The 15,101-nt window shown below is 33.9% G+C and overlaps 1 protein-coding gene across 4 annotated transcripts in view; it reads left to right on the top strand.

Annotated features, from left to right (window-relative positions):
• LOC145259924 (membrane progestin receptor gamma-B-like) overlaps positions 1-13,920 on the top strand; it is a 204,058-nt gene extending 190,138 nt beyond the window's left edge. For 2 of the 4 annotated variants that reach the window (XM_080117881.1, XM_080117883.1), the window contains one exon: positions 12,681-13,919. In XM_080117881.1, the coding sequence (XP_079974007.1) occupies positions 12,681-13,667 (987 nt within the window). In that variant the 3' untranslated portion in view covers positions 13,668-13,919. Of the gene's footprint in view, positions 1-12,680 lie in introns of all 4 variants that reach the window. The other 2 variants (XM_080117884.1, XM_080117882.1) reach the window with 2 other exon arrangements.
• Positions 13,921-15,101: the final 1,181 nt, after the last annotated feature.

The raw sequence follows: 15,101 nt of genomic DNA, 5'->3' as shown, positions 1-15,101 counted from the left end.
AGATAATTTATATTCTTGAATTGTTGTGCCAGTCGCTAATAAGTGAATATTTGCTTATCCTCCTTTTTCTGACTAATGTTCTAATGCTATAGAATGTCCCTGACGTTATTATCTGGAGAGCAATCATATGATTAAAAAAAAAATCATCATCATCATCATCATCATCATCTAATATCATAATGATTGCTCTCCAGACTATAACTTCTGTGAATTTTCTCTCATATCAATTAAGGATTGGACTTTTGTAAAAGCAACATCTCCTTGCTTGTTATAACTGGTTGATTGAAACATATTCATGAATGTGTAGCGATTTGCAATACCTAAATATTTATGAAAAAATAAATAAAAAGTATATATCTATATATAGTCTAAAGAAGCTTGAGTATTTTACAAAAAATATTAAAATAAAAAATGCAGTTTAAATTCCTGTACAAACAAACTAAATTGAAGATATCACAAACTTAGCACTTGCATAAACCGACTTTCTGCTAAAAAAAATCCACATTCATACAAGAGAATTCAACTACATGTAACGGTAGAAAAAAAAAACTGTAAAATAGAAAACGGGGATCATCAGCTGCTTACCATGTAACTGTTTCATAGATTTAATAACAGGACAACTGTAAAATACATGGCTCTCCAGTGAAAATACTATTTCTCTAATAACAAAATGTAGACACAATCCAATTACTGCATATATAAATGAGTTTGCTTATTTTTATGTGTTTCAAAAAAAGACACATTACACTTTGGAGGAAAATAAATGAATTAAATAGGTAATAAGATACTTACCATAAAGAAATCCAGACTTTAGGATATATATATATATATATATATATATATATATATATATATATATATATATATATATATATATATAGAGAGAGAGAGAGAGAGAGAGAGAGAGAGAGAGAGAGAGAGAAAGAGAAAAAGTAAGTTATGGCAATTAAGCTACACAGATTATTCCGCGTTCCATTTTCATGAGAATTCGTCAGGCTTATGCCTCACAAATTCTCACGAGCTTAAGCATAAGCCTGATGAATTCTCACATGAATGAAACGCGGAATATTCTGTGTAGCTTAATTGCCATAACTTACTACCTAGCTCTATCTATGTATTGAGCACTGTTGACGTAAACACTGGAAAATTTGCACATGAAATTATATCTTTTTATATTAATTTATGTAATTAAACGAAGTAATCATATATATATATATATATATATATATATATACAGTTTTTTAAAATAGTTAACCATATAGGAGCCTATTCGTGACCACACACACACACACACACACACACACACACACGTGTGTGTGTGTGTATGTGTGTGTGTGTGTGTGTGTGTGTGCATGCGTGTCTGGTCACGAATAGGCTCCTATATGATTGACTATTTTAAAAAACTATATATGTATATATATATATATATATGTGTGTGTGTGTGTGTGTATATATGTGTGTATATATATGTGTATATATATATATATGTGTACATATATATGGTTGACATGCCATAAAACCCAACACATAAAACTGAGGGATAGAAGAGTAAGGGGAGGGATGTTAAAGTTCATACTTTTCACAAGGGTATTTGTGTGTAGGTGAATAAAACATAACCGAGATTTTAACTTTGCTTGCATTTTAGCTAGGAACAACGTGTAGTATCTGTTCTGATGCTATACTTAATTCTAAAAATCCTTCTAGGCTTAGACAATTTTTATTTTTGTTCCTATCCAGAGCGCCTCTTTTTAGTGAACTGGATTTTCCCTACATTAAAAACTGACCTTGTGTCTAACTTTGCCCCCCCCCCCCCGAGTAAGCAAGTAAATAGGCAACCTGCTTGCCAATTTCATAGTTAGTTGGGTTTTGTTTTTAATTTTCTTCCTTTGAAGATTGTAACGCTGGATATGGGGCAGCCAAACCAGCTGCCAACATTGCCCTGTTTTTTTACTGAAACTCACCGAGAGCTCTTTTTAGTATCCTCATTGTTCCCTTAAGTGCAATTGTCTGGATCTCTTTTGCACTTGGTTCACCAGGAATATTAGTTAGGTAGGACTTCAGGTTCTTCTTCATTGTGCCATGTTTTATATAACTATAATCACCGGTTTCTGTAAGATCACTGAAGTTAAGCTATATTGAGCCTGCCCAGTAGTAAATGGGGAATGAAATGCTCTATGAACATAATACAACTTCAAATTAAAATTAGCCTACAAATCAATCAAAACATACGATTTCAGCATGAAATGACCTTACAATGGTTAGCATGCCAAAACAGCAATCAACAACAACAACATTGCACAACTCCCCCACCCCCTCTATCTGTCCTTCCGTATATATTTGTCACTTCTGTATCCGAAATGTCTTATTACTCTTTGGGGGATAGTTACAGTCTGAAATAGAATGTGGGCTGTGCAGTTAAAATGACTAAAAGAAAATAACTTGATTGCCAAGTAATTCAAAACGACGCCTCTCTTCCTTTCTCCATTGCTAATGCTGTGCGAGTCAGTATTTGACAATAGACTCTATAATAACAATGCGCAAAAATAACTCGTCTTTCTGTTTAAACAAGTCAGTTCTCCATTGCAATCATAACCCCATTTCTTTTTTTTTCTTTCTTTTTTTTTTTTTAAGAAATAAGTTTTAAAAATCGATACTCAAATATTGGAAATCCCAGTGCATTTTGATAACAAACATTTTCTGTGTGATATTTTTATTCTATTTCTTACCTAAAATATAATCATGTGCCGCCATCTTGTTTGGCTTTTTATTAGACTCCAACATAGTGGTGCACATTGAGAAGATGATATAAACATACAGTATTTTCTCACTCCAGGCCAGAGTGAACTTAGCAACTAAGGGGTTTCTCTGCACTCTCCAAATCACCCATATTAAAGCTTTTTTTTTTCTTTTTTTTAATTCCATTTTCACCCCAAACAAGGCACAGTGCTACTTTGAAGTAGGAGGCTACTATTGGGGACATAATTTGCGGGGATATTATGAAGGGAGATGAGCAGCAAGATGTCTGTTCACATTACACTTGAACTTCTGCATGTCAGTACAGCTAGGAAAACAGAATCCCGGAAGGGAGTTCCAAAGTCTAGCAGTTCTGCGGAAGAAACTAATGAAGTAGAAGGCTTTCTTACACCTAGGGATCTCTACTATGTAGGGGTGGGATTTAGCTGCTTGCCAGGTTTGTTGGGGGTATTTACGTCGAGGGGGTAAAAGTGCTTGTCGTTCGTCAGAGCATTCATCATTAAAATACTTGTAGAACAGGCAGAAGGATGCAACATTTCGTTGATGGGACAGAGGTTGAAGCTTGGATGACAATTCAGACCCTATCAGGTTGGTGACTCTCTTTTGAACCTTGTACAGGAGCGAGAGACTAGTAACAAATGCACCAGCCCAAATGTGACAACAGTACTCCATACATGGGCGAATGGTAGCCTTGTAGAGGTACAGGATACTATCAGGCTTAAGTAACTTTCTAGCACGGTAGAGAGAGCCCACCTTCTTTGCAGCTCCATCACGAAATGTACTATCAATCCAGGCCCGAGTGAGCCTGGGAGTGATGGCAACTAAAATAGAGTAGAGAAAGACTAGCAAAGTCTTTTATGTGAGAAAGGGGGTGTAAAGAACAGAAAAGATCTCAGCCACTAGATTCAGAAATTGATTTTGTAGTCAAGAAAGCATGCAGTACTTCATCTTAATGCATATCTGAATCATATATAAGTAAAGGGTTTAATCAGAAGTCAGATACATTCTGGAATACAAGTATGATCCAACGATTTTTTTTCTGCAAAATTAGCAACTGATAAGACTTCCATTTTACAAAAAATAATATTTTTACGTATTAGGTGTTCACTTGCATAAAGTTTTGTCGCTTAAAACCAAAGTTACTTACCTTTGGCAAATATTTAATACTAGCCTGGGTGCCCGGCGTTGCCCGGGTGTTTGGAGGTGTGTGTTGAGAAAAAAAAATAAAAAATTGGTAGTAGGCAAGCAGGCTCGATCTGTACCGGTGAAGGAGGAAAAGAATGTGGAAAAAAAGTGACGCCTTTGCCATTAATCAATCACAAAACCGGAAGTGGTGAATGTTAAAATTAAGGTTAGTCAATCGAAAAGAGTGGATGGCTTGCGAAAATATATGTGAAAAAAGAGACCCTGCCTTGTGTGCCCAGTTGAGAGTGAAAGAATTAATGCTTTTGGACAATTTTTCGTATTTGTCTTCAAAGTTTGAGGTTTAAAACGATACTGATTTCGTCACGTTCCAAAGCGTTTGTCATAAGTTTTAGGCAGACATACAAACTTACATACATACATTTAAACAGACAGGTGAGATTTATATTATAGATTAGGAAATAATTTATGTATGCTAAAAATTAGAGGAAAAAAATTTTGATCTTTGTGGCGAAACGTGTTAACAAATGCAATGGACAGCTTGTCTATAGCAATGAGTTTGAGTTAATTCCAAATTTAAAATAAATCTCCTTCAAAAATTTCAAGTACCGTTTAAAAAAAACAAAAAAAACATAATTTTGGTTTCATTTCATCATGTATTTCATTTTTTTTTTTTTTGTAAGCGTTCGTAAAGAATGTTCAAAGTAGTAAGACGCATGAACTAACAAAAGATGACTGAAACAATATGAATTGTAATTTAATGTTTTATTCTTGTGCTAACAATTCGTGTCGTTATCCCTTTTTTTTTTTTTTTTTTTTTTCATGTACTGTTCATTACCGTGAAAGTTTAACCTGTGTCAATGTACATTCACTTATGTCGTTCCTGGTGTTCTAATATATTTATATTTGTATTTCATGTTATGTTCACTATTATCTGAAGGGGATACTACTGCGCACGGTTTTTAGTATTCTGTTGTATCAATACTCTAATATCAACTGGAAAACTCTTTGTTCTTTGTTAGCAATCTCTTTCTTTTATCGTTTGACTCATTGGTCTAGTGGTCTTTTTTTCTTTCTTTTTTTTTTTACATAGGAATCACCACTTATCAAGGCCCGGAGGCCACTCGAGGATAAGAGTTCATGTGTACACATTAGTCAATGTGATTATAGCATAGTAAACATAAGTAGTGGAAATTTTGTAAATTGGATTGCTTAGGGGGGGGGCGGTTCATCAAGAACTTGTTTACATTGGACTTGAAGACAATCAGATTGAAGTCAGCTGGAAAGCAGGCAAACGGAAGAGAATTCCACAGGCGTGCAGTTCTAAGAAAGCTTTGTTCATGGAATCTACGTTTAGGTTTAGGCACAGATAAAGAGTGTGGAAAATTGTTGATACTGGTTTTGGCTATACGAGTGTTTTTTGTGAAAGTGTGGTGAGGAGGGTACCATAGATTGAAGTTCAGATGAGCACTTGCCATGAAAATAATGATAAAGCAGAGACAGGCTCGCAACGTCTCTTCTGTGGGAAAGCGGATCAAAGTGCTGTTTTGATACCTCGCTGCAATACAACTTCCTATTCCAGTAGCATCTTTCCAAGAACTGCAGGTTTGTGGAACTCTCTTCCGTTTTCCTCTTACCTATACCTTTGGTCTCTTCAAGACAAAGTCTAATAGACAACTTCTGTTTTTGTAATAATCATCTTCCATTCTTGTTAGCTCCTTACATCAAGTGGTTTCATACCTTGTCTGGAGCGATTTCCATTTAAAAAAAAAAAATTTAAATAAAATCTTGAGGTTACCAAACTCGTTTCAATAAATTGTGCAGAAAAGGTTTGTCTAATTAACATTATCTTAAGGTTTATTGCAATCCATTCAAGCGACTCGGTTTTACGGACGTCTTTGTAAATATGCGTTCTAAATAAATTCCGCTTGCCGTTTTTCTGTAAGTATTGCTTTTTAGAAAGTAAAAAAAGGAAAGGAAAGAGAATGAAAAGGTGAAACTAGACGAGTAGAGAATCATACAATTTCTCACCACGAAATCGAAAAAAAATCAGGACATTTTGGAGTATTGGAATCGTAAAAATTTGTAATGAGTAACCGATTCCAAAAACGATTTTTTAATATATAAAGTCCTGTTGCTGGTACTAATGATAAAATAATAAGTATTTATCAATTTTAAATTATCAGTAAAAATAAATTTATAGATTATAACAAATTCAGTTAAAAATAGTACCAGTAGAAAAACGTTATAATTGAAAAATACAGATGGAAATCTCATAATAAGTGTATCAAAATCTTAGATACAATACAAAAACGAAAAATCATTAAGAAATTTTTCAAATTAAAAAGGAAATTATATCTACATTTAAAAATAGATGAGGACTCTCTGCTCAGTCCTGTCAGCTCCAAAAAAAAAAATGAAATTCTACCTTTTTAGGCGATTTTAGAATCAAAATCTGTAAGTCATATTGTGTTGGAATCGGAGGGAAAAATATTGAAATCGTCCCATCACTAGTTGTTGTGTGCGTGGATTTCAGTAGTAGCAAACATAATTGCATTTCGTTGTAGTAATTGAAACAAAAACATATTTTTTGCTCTTGGCTTTATTTCATATTGTTTATGTGTGACCAGTTTATGCACGAGACGCATAAGAAAATGAAGATGGGTGAGAACTCAGATGTGGAGAAAGTATTTTTGAATGCTGAAATTATACAGATGGTTCAGAAATTTTGTTACCTTGACGATACCATTGAAGCGCACGGATGAGCAGGTGTTTATGTGATTGCAAAATATACAAGCGGATGGAGTAAGTTCAAGGAACTTCAGTTATCATTAACCAGCAGAGTGTTACCTCGATCGGCCGAGGGAAGCATCTATCGGTCATGTGTACAGAAATGAAACGTGACGAATGAGGTTTGAGGAAATACATTGCATGGAGAGGAATAATATGATAACAATACGATGGATGTGTAATGTGAATTTTAAAGTCAGGCTTAGATCTGATGACCTCAGAGGAAGAGAGTATAGAGAGATATGTAGAGATCAAAAGGTTTTGAAGATATGGCCTCGTTGAAAGAATAGATGAGAGTTCTTGGATGAGTAAATGTAGACCAGTTGAGGTATCAAGTTCAGTTCACAAGGTCAAGATCCCCCCCCCCCCAAAAAAAAAACATAAGAGGAAGTATAAGAATGAATAGTAGAGAAAGAAAGATAAAGGACTGGCCAAAGATACGTTGGTTTGGAAGTCAATTTCTTAAAACCATTCAACACATATCTACACGTGAAACAAAGGTTAAACTGAATATAATGATGAAGTTTATAATAAAGTATGAAGATATTTTATTCACATATGATTAGTAGTCTAATACTCAGTTTCTCGTCTACTCCATCAGTCCATCTCTGGTGCTATCAGATCAGGCTGTCTGAAAAAATCGGCTTCTTGACTTTTTTTTCCTATCCCTTTACAAAACTCAATCATGTTCTGCAAAGCCAAAAACAAATTTCCTCTACAAAACAACCAAACTGAATACCATGCATAAATATTTAAAGATATAAATAACTTGAAGCATGAAACCTTTTTGTCCAAAATTACCGGATTTGGCATTAAATAACCAGAAAAAGGTTGATAGGTCGTAAAATATAACAGCCAAACCAACAACCATCAATCTATTCCTTAAGGGAGAGGGAGCAGATTTATGAAACACGTCTGTTCTGTTTGGAGTTCAACACTCAAGAGAACATTCTTGGCTTGTCTCAATCCCACCCCACCCACGATTTTCTGTTTTTTACGTTTCTTCTTCAGACATGTAAACTTAATTCCTAACCTTAATTTCTAGTAGAAAAATCACCTACATAATATGATTTCAAAATGGAACTCTCCTATCTGCATCAGTCATACATCTGACGAGTAATATTGCTGCATGAATGGTAAGCCCTGGTTCACAGAATGAACAAAGAGTGAAAATATATACTCATCGTTCTCAAATATTTTCCTCATGGTGGTACCAAAGGCAACAGCCAAATTGATTCTTAAATTTCTTGGAAAATATTTCATCATTTTTTTGTCAAGTTCAGAGCGTCATATCTTTTTCGAGTGAGAAATGTGAGGCAGATGACATTCAGATCCGAGAAGGGATTCCAATTTTGGAAAAGAAAAAAAAATGGTTGATTCTACAGTGTTGCCTACTTAAAAGAAACTCGAGTAATAGGCTTTTCTTCTTTATGTTTTCATAAGTGCTACCAGATCAAGCTGTCTGAGATATCAGCTTCCTGACTTATATGCACCAAACACTGATGTCATTGTTTTTCTTTTCCTTTTGCAAAATTCAGTAATGTTCTGCAAAACTAAAAACACAAAAACAACAATTTTTCCCTCTCTCTTTTTTTTTTCCTTTTATTTTTCTGTCATCTTCTTTTTTTCCTGGTTCTATCAGATTAGGCTGCCTGAATATACCGGCTTTCTGGCCTAAAATGCACCAAATATTAATGTTATTTTCCCCCTTTTTTCTTTGCAAAACTTAATCATGCTCTGCAAAGTCAAAAACAAAAATAAATTTCCCCTACAAAACAACCAATCAACCACCATGAATAAATATTTGAAGGTATTATGATCCTGAAGCATACAAGCTTTTTCCAAAATTAATAACCTGAGAAATGTTGATATGCTATAAAAAAACAAACCAAACACCATGAATATATATTTAAAGTTATAAATAACTTGAAGCATAAGACCTTTTTTTTTTCTCCAAATTACTTTAATCTGCATTAAATAACCCAAAATGGGTTGGTATGGTGTAAAACAAAAACAACCAGACCAAACACCATGAATATATATTTAAAGGGTACTCATGCACTTATTGATCTGTGCTGAAATAATAATGTTATTATTTAAAAAGCCATTCTTAACATGGGGAGGGGGGTGTTTTGTGCCTATTCTGTACTTTAACCTTACAATTGAATAAAAAAACATATCATAAAACTTTAATAAAACTTAGAAATACGATTTAAAAAATAGCGCGGATCAGTAAGTGCATTAGCACCGTTTAAAGATATAAACAACTTGAAGCATAAAAACTTCTTTTTCCAAAATAATAGGATTCGGCATTAAATAATCCGAAAAGGGTTGATATGCCGTAAAACAAAACAATACAGCCTGTTTCATGCCTTTTCCTAACTAGACTTTGAATACAATGCTCAGCTTTGTTGAGTCAAACAACACCCAAAAAAACTTTGTTGAGTCAAACAACATCCAAAAAAACTTTGTTGAGTCAAACAACATCCAAAAAAAACTTTTTTGAGTCAAACAACATCCAAAAAAAACTTTGAATCGACAAGCAACGCATTCAGCATTCAAAACACAAAATATTGTATCTGAGAGATCGGGCTACTTTTAAGTGGGACATTTTTTGCCAGAAAGGAAATCGTTTATTTCATATGCAATGACCAACAGTGTTTAGAGATTATCTGTCTCTCACTTTCTTTTCCTCATAAGAACTGAAGTTGTAGTTAGAGTTGGGATGATTAATTGAAATCGGGAATAAAAAAATCAGAACTTATTAAGATATCGGAATTGGAAACATGTAAGTCTAATATCCGATTTCAAAAACAATTGTTTTGTATTGTTTTTGTTTGTTTTTTGTTTTTGTAGTCTTTTTTTAACTTAATTTTCTATTGCTGGTACAAGTAATAAAATGATAATATTTGTTAAGTTTAACATTTTTGTGGAAATTGCTCCAGACAAGGCATGAAGCCACTTGATGTAGAGCTAAAAATTAAAAAAAAATACTTCAATGTGAAAAAAAACATCCAACGATAAGTGTTAGATAGATTCTGGTCCAGAATTTGTTAGTTCTTCCCTCTTTGTTAGAAACATCGCTCATGGAATGCAAGGACTGAATGACAAATTAAGGGAAACGAGGAAAGTAAACCCAACTATTAATAAACTAAAATTTATAGATTATAACAATAATTTAGGTAGAAATAGCACAAAAAAATGGCACAAGTGGATGAATAGGAAAAAAAATGGCACAAGTGAGAAATATAGATAAAAATTTGTTTACTTTGTATGCAATGACCCAATTATTGTGTGTGTGTGTGTGTGTGTGTGTGTGTGTGTGCGTGTGCGTGTGTGTGTGTGTGTAAGGTTATTCTTCGAATGATGTCATAATTTTTGGCCAGAGGAAATTGTCTAATCTTTGTGTTTCAACTAAGCAATTTTGTTCAACAAATGTTTTCTTAAGTTGATAAACACTTGCCATATGTGGCAGTCTTAGTTATTTTAATGTTTGTCTTTTTAATTCCTCATTCTTCAACGTCGCTTATCCACCCTCTTTCTTATACAGAATGTACGTGTGTATGTGTCCGTTGGAAGAATTTGTTTGGAAATATTTATAAATCAATTTCCTTGTTGGCACATCAAAGGAAAGAGTTATGTACACTCGAGCGCGCACACACACGTCTCTATCTCTATCTCTACAATTATATAAATGCAACTTTGTCTGTGCGTGTGTGAGTTCGTTCCTTATAGACTCTAAAATGACTGAACAGATTTTCTTTAAAATTTACAGAACTTTAATGTATAAGTTTGGGAGTGATCTTAGTTAAGTTTGGTCTCAGAATACCCGCGATAATTACCGATAATCGAAACCGTTATTTTAATTTATCTATCATCGGTAAAGCCATTTTCTCCATGTTGTCGCTTAGCAACAATGATAGAACAACAGGCCGTGAAAATTCTACTGTGAGTAAGTTGATGGCGTGTTTTCTTTTTTTTGTTTTTTTTTTTGTTTTGCATGTCTGTAAGTTCAAACTACGCACGTAAATTTCTTAATTTTTTTTTCATTAACTGCAAAGAATTTTATAAGACTTGAAAATTTATGGTTTTTATTTGTTTTTGTTTTTTTTGTTTTTTGTTTTTTTTTTGCATGACGTGGTCTGTAGGTTCAAATCCCGCACATAAATTTCTTAATTTTTTTTTTTTTTCATTAATTGGAAAGAAGTTTATATAAAATAGTCTAATAAAAGAAACAGTAGGTTTTCTAGAGTTCAATGTAGAATAACATATATTTTGGACTAAGTTACTGCATGGAGGCATGTGAAACTTCCTCCCGGGTGATTTCACGGATTTCGATGACAATAAAAATATAGGAGTGTGAAATATTCGTTGATCATTATTCAATCCCGGGCAACGTCGGGTCTCCCTGTTAGTATATATATAAATGAAAAAAAAAGTCTATATTCCAAATTTCATGATGTTGTCCATCTTACTGCTAATATTTTTAAGCATGTTGAAACGTTCAGTTCTTGACAACACCTGTTTCGTAGTGCAGAATAATTCATGTAATTATTATGTCAATTTTTTTAATTTATTCCGCCCTTAACTCATCAGAAGAATAGAAACTCATCAACTTAAAAAAAAAATAAAGGAACATGGACATGATTACAAATCCAAAAATCAGAATTAAAATTGCAATTGTGTTTTCTTTTAGTTACACCACCTTTGAATTTTTTCAGAACACAATTGCAATTTCACTTCTGATTTTCGGATTTTGATTAAAAAATAAATGCATAGATGTTGGGGATATTTTTGTGTGTACTATCGTATAGACTAGGGCTTCTCAATCGGGGTCCACATGGATTTCAGGGGTCCATGGAATATTTCTGGGGGTCCACAAGCAAAACATAACAAAACTTATTATCATTATTATCATCATAATTATTATACTTGTTGCAGAATACTTTATTTGCATTAAATTAGTTTTCATTTAAAAATAAAGCTTAATTATATAATATTTCTTTGATTATTAAAACCTCAAAATTTATATTAGTGAAAAATAGAAGATTGTCTTATGACCAAGATAAAAAGAAGGGAGCAGGGGTCCATGAGTAAAAAAAGGTTGAGAACTACTGAGACGATACAACACACATGCACGCACGAAAGGATCTATGGATATCCGTAAATAATAAAATTATTTGTTGTTTAAGCTTTACTCTTCTAGATCTGCTGTGTTCTGCCTATGCAGATGGACGGTCATTCACTATGGAGAAGTTGTATTTCAAACATCAAATTGTGCTAGTATGAATGGAGACCAGTCAAGGATGCCACAAGTACACCGTCTCAGAGAGGTACTCCTCGACAATCTTTCTTTTTTTTTTGTTTTTAACAAGGTGATCACCACTTATCAAGGCCCGGAAGCCACTCAGGGATAAGAGTTATTGCATGTACAGTACGTTAGTGTGGGGATTTAATAAACATGTCTACTTAAGGGGGCGGTTCATCAGAAATTTGTTTACGTTGGGCTTGAAGACATCCAGGTTGTAGTCAGGTGGGAAGCAACAGAGTTCCACAGGCGTGCAGTTCTAAGAAAGAAGCTTTGTTCATGGAATCTACGTTTTGATTTAGGCACAGATAAAGAGTGGGGAAAATTTGGGACAGTGGTTTCAGCTAGACGGGTGTTTTTCGTAAAAGATTTGCGAGACGGGACTAGAGATTGGAGCTCAGACGAGCACCTTCCATGGAAATAACGATAAAACAAAGATAGGCTCGCAACGTCTCTTCTGTGGGAGAAAGGTTGCAGGGAAGAGAAAAGGGCATTCCCCACTAAGCCACGAAGTCTATTTTGTACTCTGTCAAGGCAGGATAGGCTGTTTTTAGCAGCTCCTGCCCAGATATGTTGACGTTTAGCATAATTGAAAAAACTCAATACATGTCTGTTTCTTTTTCTTTCTTTCTTTCTTTCTTTCTTAATCTGTTAAATAATTATTTTTTGTTTGCTTTTTTTTCAGATTAGCTACCCAAGCATGGATATCATATCGGCCTATGTGTTAAATGGGCCTTTGTATGAAATCCATCAAGTCCCCGTTGATTTCCACGAGAAGTACATTCTGACTGGATACCGCGCTCCCAAAAGCACCTTTTTGCAGTGCATTTTCAGTGTCTTCTGTCGCACCAATGAAACCGGAAACTTCTGGACACACTTCCTACCATCATGTTATTTCATGTACATAATATACGATGATAAAACAACGTACGATATCTACTGCTGGCCATTTCTCTCCTACCTCTTAGCCTGCGTGCTCTTCCCATTAGCCAGTTCTATGGCCCACATGTTTTTTGCACTCTCTGAGAATGCCAGACATATTTGCTTCTTTATCGACTATGGTGCACTTAGCTTATTTAGCATCGGTAGTGCCATTGCTTACCGGGCCTATGTCTTTCCAGATTTCCTGGAAGAGACTTGGCTCGGAAAGTGGTACCTGCCATTAGCCTTCTTTGGAGCACTGACGTCGACATTCTTCTCCTGTCTTTCACGTTTCATGAAAACCTGTCACACGCAGCAGCTTTTGCGGATCAGTGCCTTCTCGGCGCCATACTTCTTCGACAACTTCCCGGTTGTGCTCTGGCTTGTCTTCTGCGACTCTGAACCGTGCCATAAGTCGAAATTCTATCACATAGCACAGTTCATGTGTTGCTTTATGGCCGCCTTCCTGTACGTCTCTCACTTTCCGGAACGACTGCAGCCTGGACGCTTCGACATCTGGGGACACAGCCACCAGTTTTTTCATATCTGCGCCATATTGGCGACGCTGTTTCAAATGTACGCCATCCAAATTGATATGAATATACGGCGGCCAAATATTATTAAACGCTCATACTATCAGTATTTTTCTTACAGTGTTATCATCATGCTGGCTGTGTTTCTCACGAATGCTTTGATTATTATTTTATATTCATATATGTTGAAGCCAGAACCGAAGAAGAAAACGGAATGATGCGTTACTTTTGTTTTTATTGCAGATATTTTAAAAGATAAAATTCGCAACCCATAAAAAAACACTTTTGTAACAAAAAATATTTTTATATAATCTTCCGAGAAGTTTAAATTCTGGCATTATTTTCCATAGATACATTAATACATATATAAAAAAAGAGAAGAGAGAGGATATATATATATATATATATATATATATATATATATATATATATATATATATATATATATATATATATATATATATTTATATAAAATGGGTTAATAAATTCCAACGAAAGAAAGATGTATATTTAAATAAGGGAGTAGTCACCAACAATGTGTATTTTTTAACATTATTTTATTATTCCGTGTCTTGGTTTTTCATTGAGAATTATGTTTGGATCATTGTAATAATGTTTTTAAGTTATTGAAATCGTTTACGTACGTTTCAGACGGTCTGATGCGTCCTCGTCAGAAATTATTTTCTGACGAGGACGCATCAGACCGTCTGAAACGTACGTAAACGATTTCAATAACTTAAAAACATTATTACAATGATCCAAACATAATTCTCAATGAAAAACCAAGACACGGAATAATAAAATAATGTTAAAAAATACACATTGTTGGTGACTACTCCCTTATTTAAATATATATATATATATATATATATATATATATATATATATATATATATATATATATATATATATGTGTGTGATGGGACAATTCCAATATTTTTCCCAATTCCGATAGAATTCCCGATTTTGATACAATTACCGGTTTCGATTCTTTATAAATCTCTAAGTATTTAACTACAGAGTTGTTATTTTCCCCGATTAACGTAAAAACACATGTTAAATGTGCATATATTTTCCTAAACGTAAAAATATATTTGTGAAGGATGATCTAGCGATTTATTTCTACTGGTAGTTTAGAATTAATAAATATTTATTATTTCATCATTATTACCAGCAATGGAAGATTTTGCTTTAAAGAAAATTAAATTAAAAAGGCAATTAAAAGAGTCGTTTAGGCATCAGAAAATAGACACAAATTTTTCCGATTCCAATACCCCCAAATGTTTCGATTTTTCCGAGTCTCAATTCCGATTCTGATTAATTGTCCCAACATTCATATATATATATATATATATATATATATATATATATATATATATATATAGTAGTTTCAACGTACACCTCTAAACTCCTAAGTTGCGGATGTACGCTTTTTGTTTGTGCATTGAATGCCTTATCCGTGTACATCTCAGTGCAGAGGGGAACAAAGATAGGGCATTCTCTATTTTACGCAGAACACGTTCAACGGCACATTTAAAAATTCTTGAAGTAGTTGCTATCAATTTTCGACAATTATCTCTACGCAAACAAAAAAAATCATGCACCCACAACGAGTTTATGGGTGTTCGTTGAACGTGTGTGTGTGTGTGTGT

This window comes from Euprymna scolopes, chromosome 35, assembly GCF_053919585.1.
Source record: "Euprymna scolopes isolate OS-2025 chromosome 35, ASM5391958v1, whole genome shotgun sequence".
Taxonomy (NCBI): domain Eukaryota; kingdom Metazoa; phylum Mollusca; class Cephalopoda; order Sepiida; family Sepiolidae; genus Euprymna; species Euprymna scolopes.
This window is presented reverse-complemented; position numbering and strand designations above follow the sequence as displayed.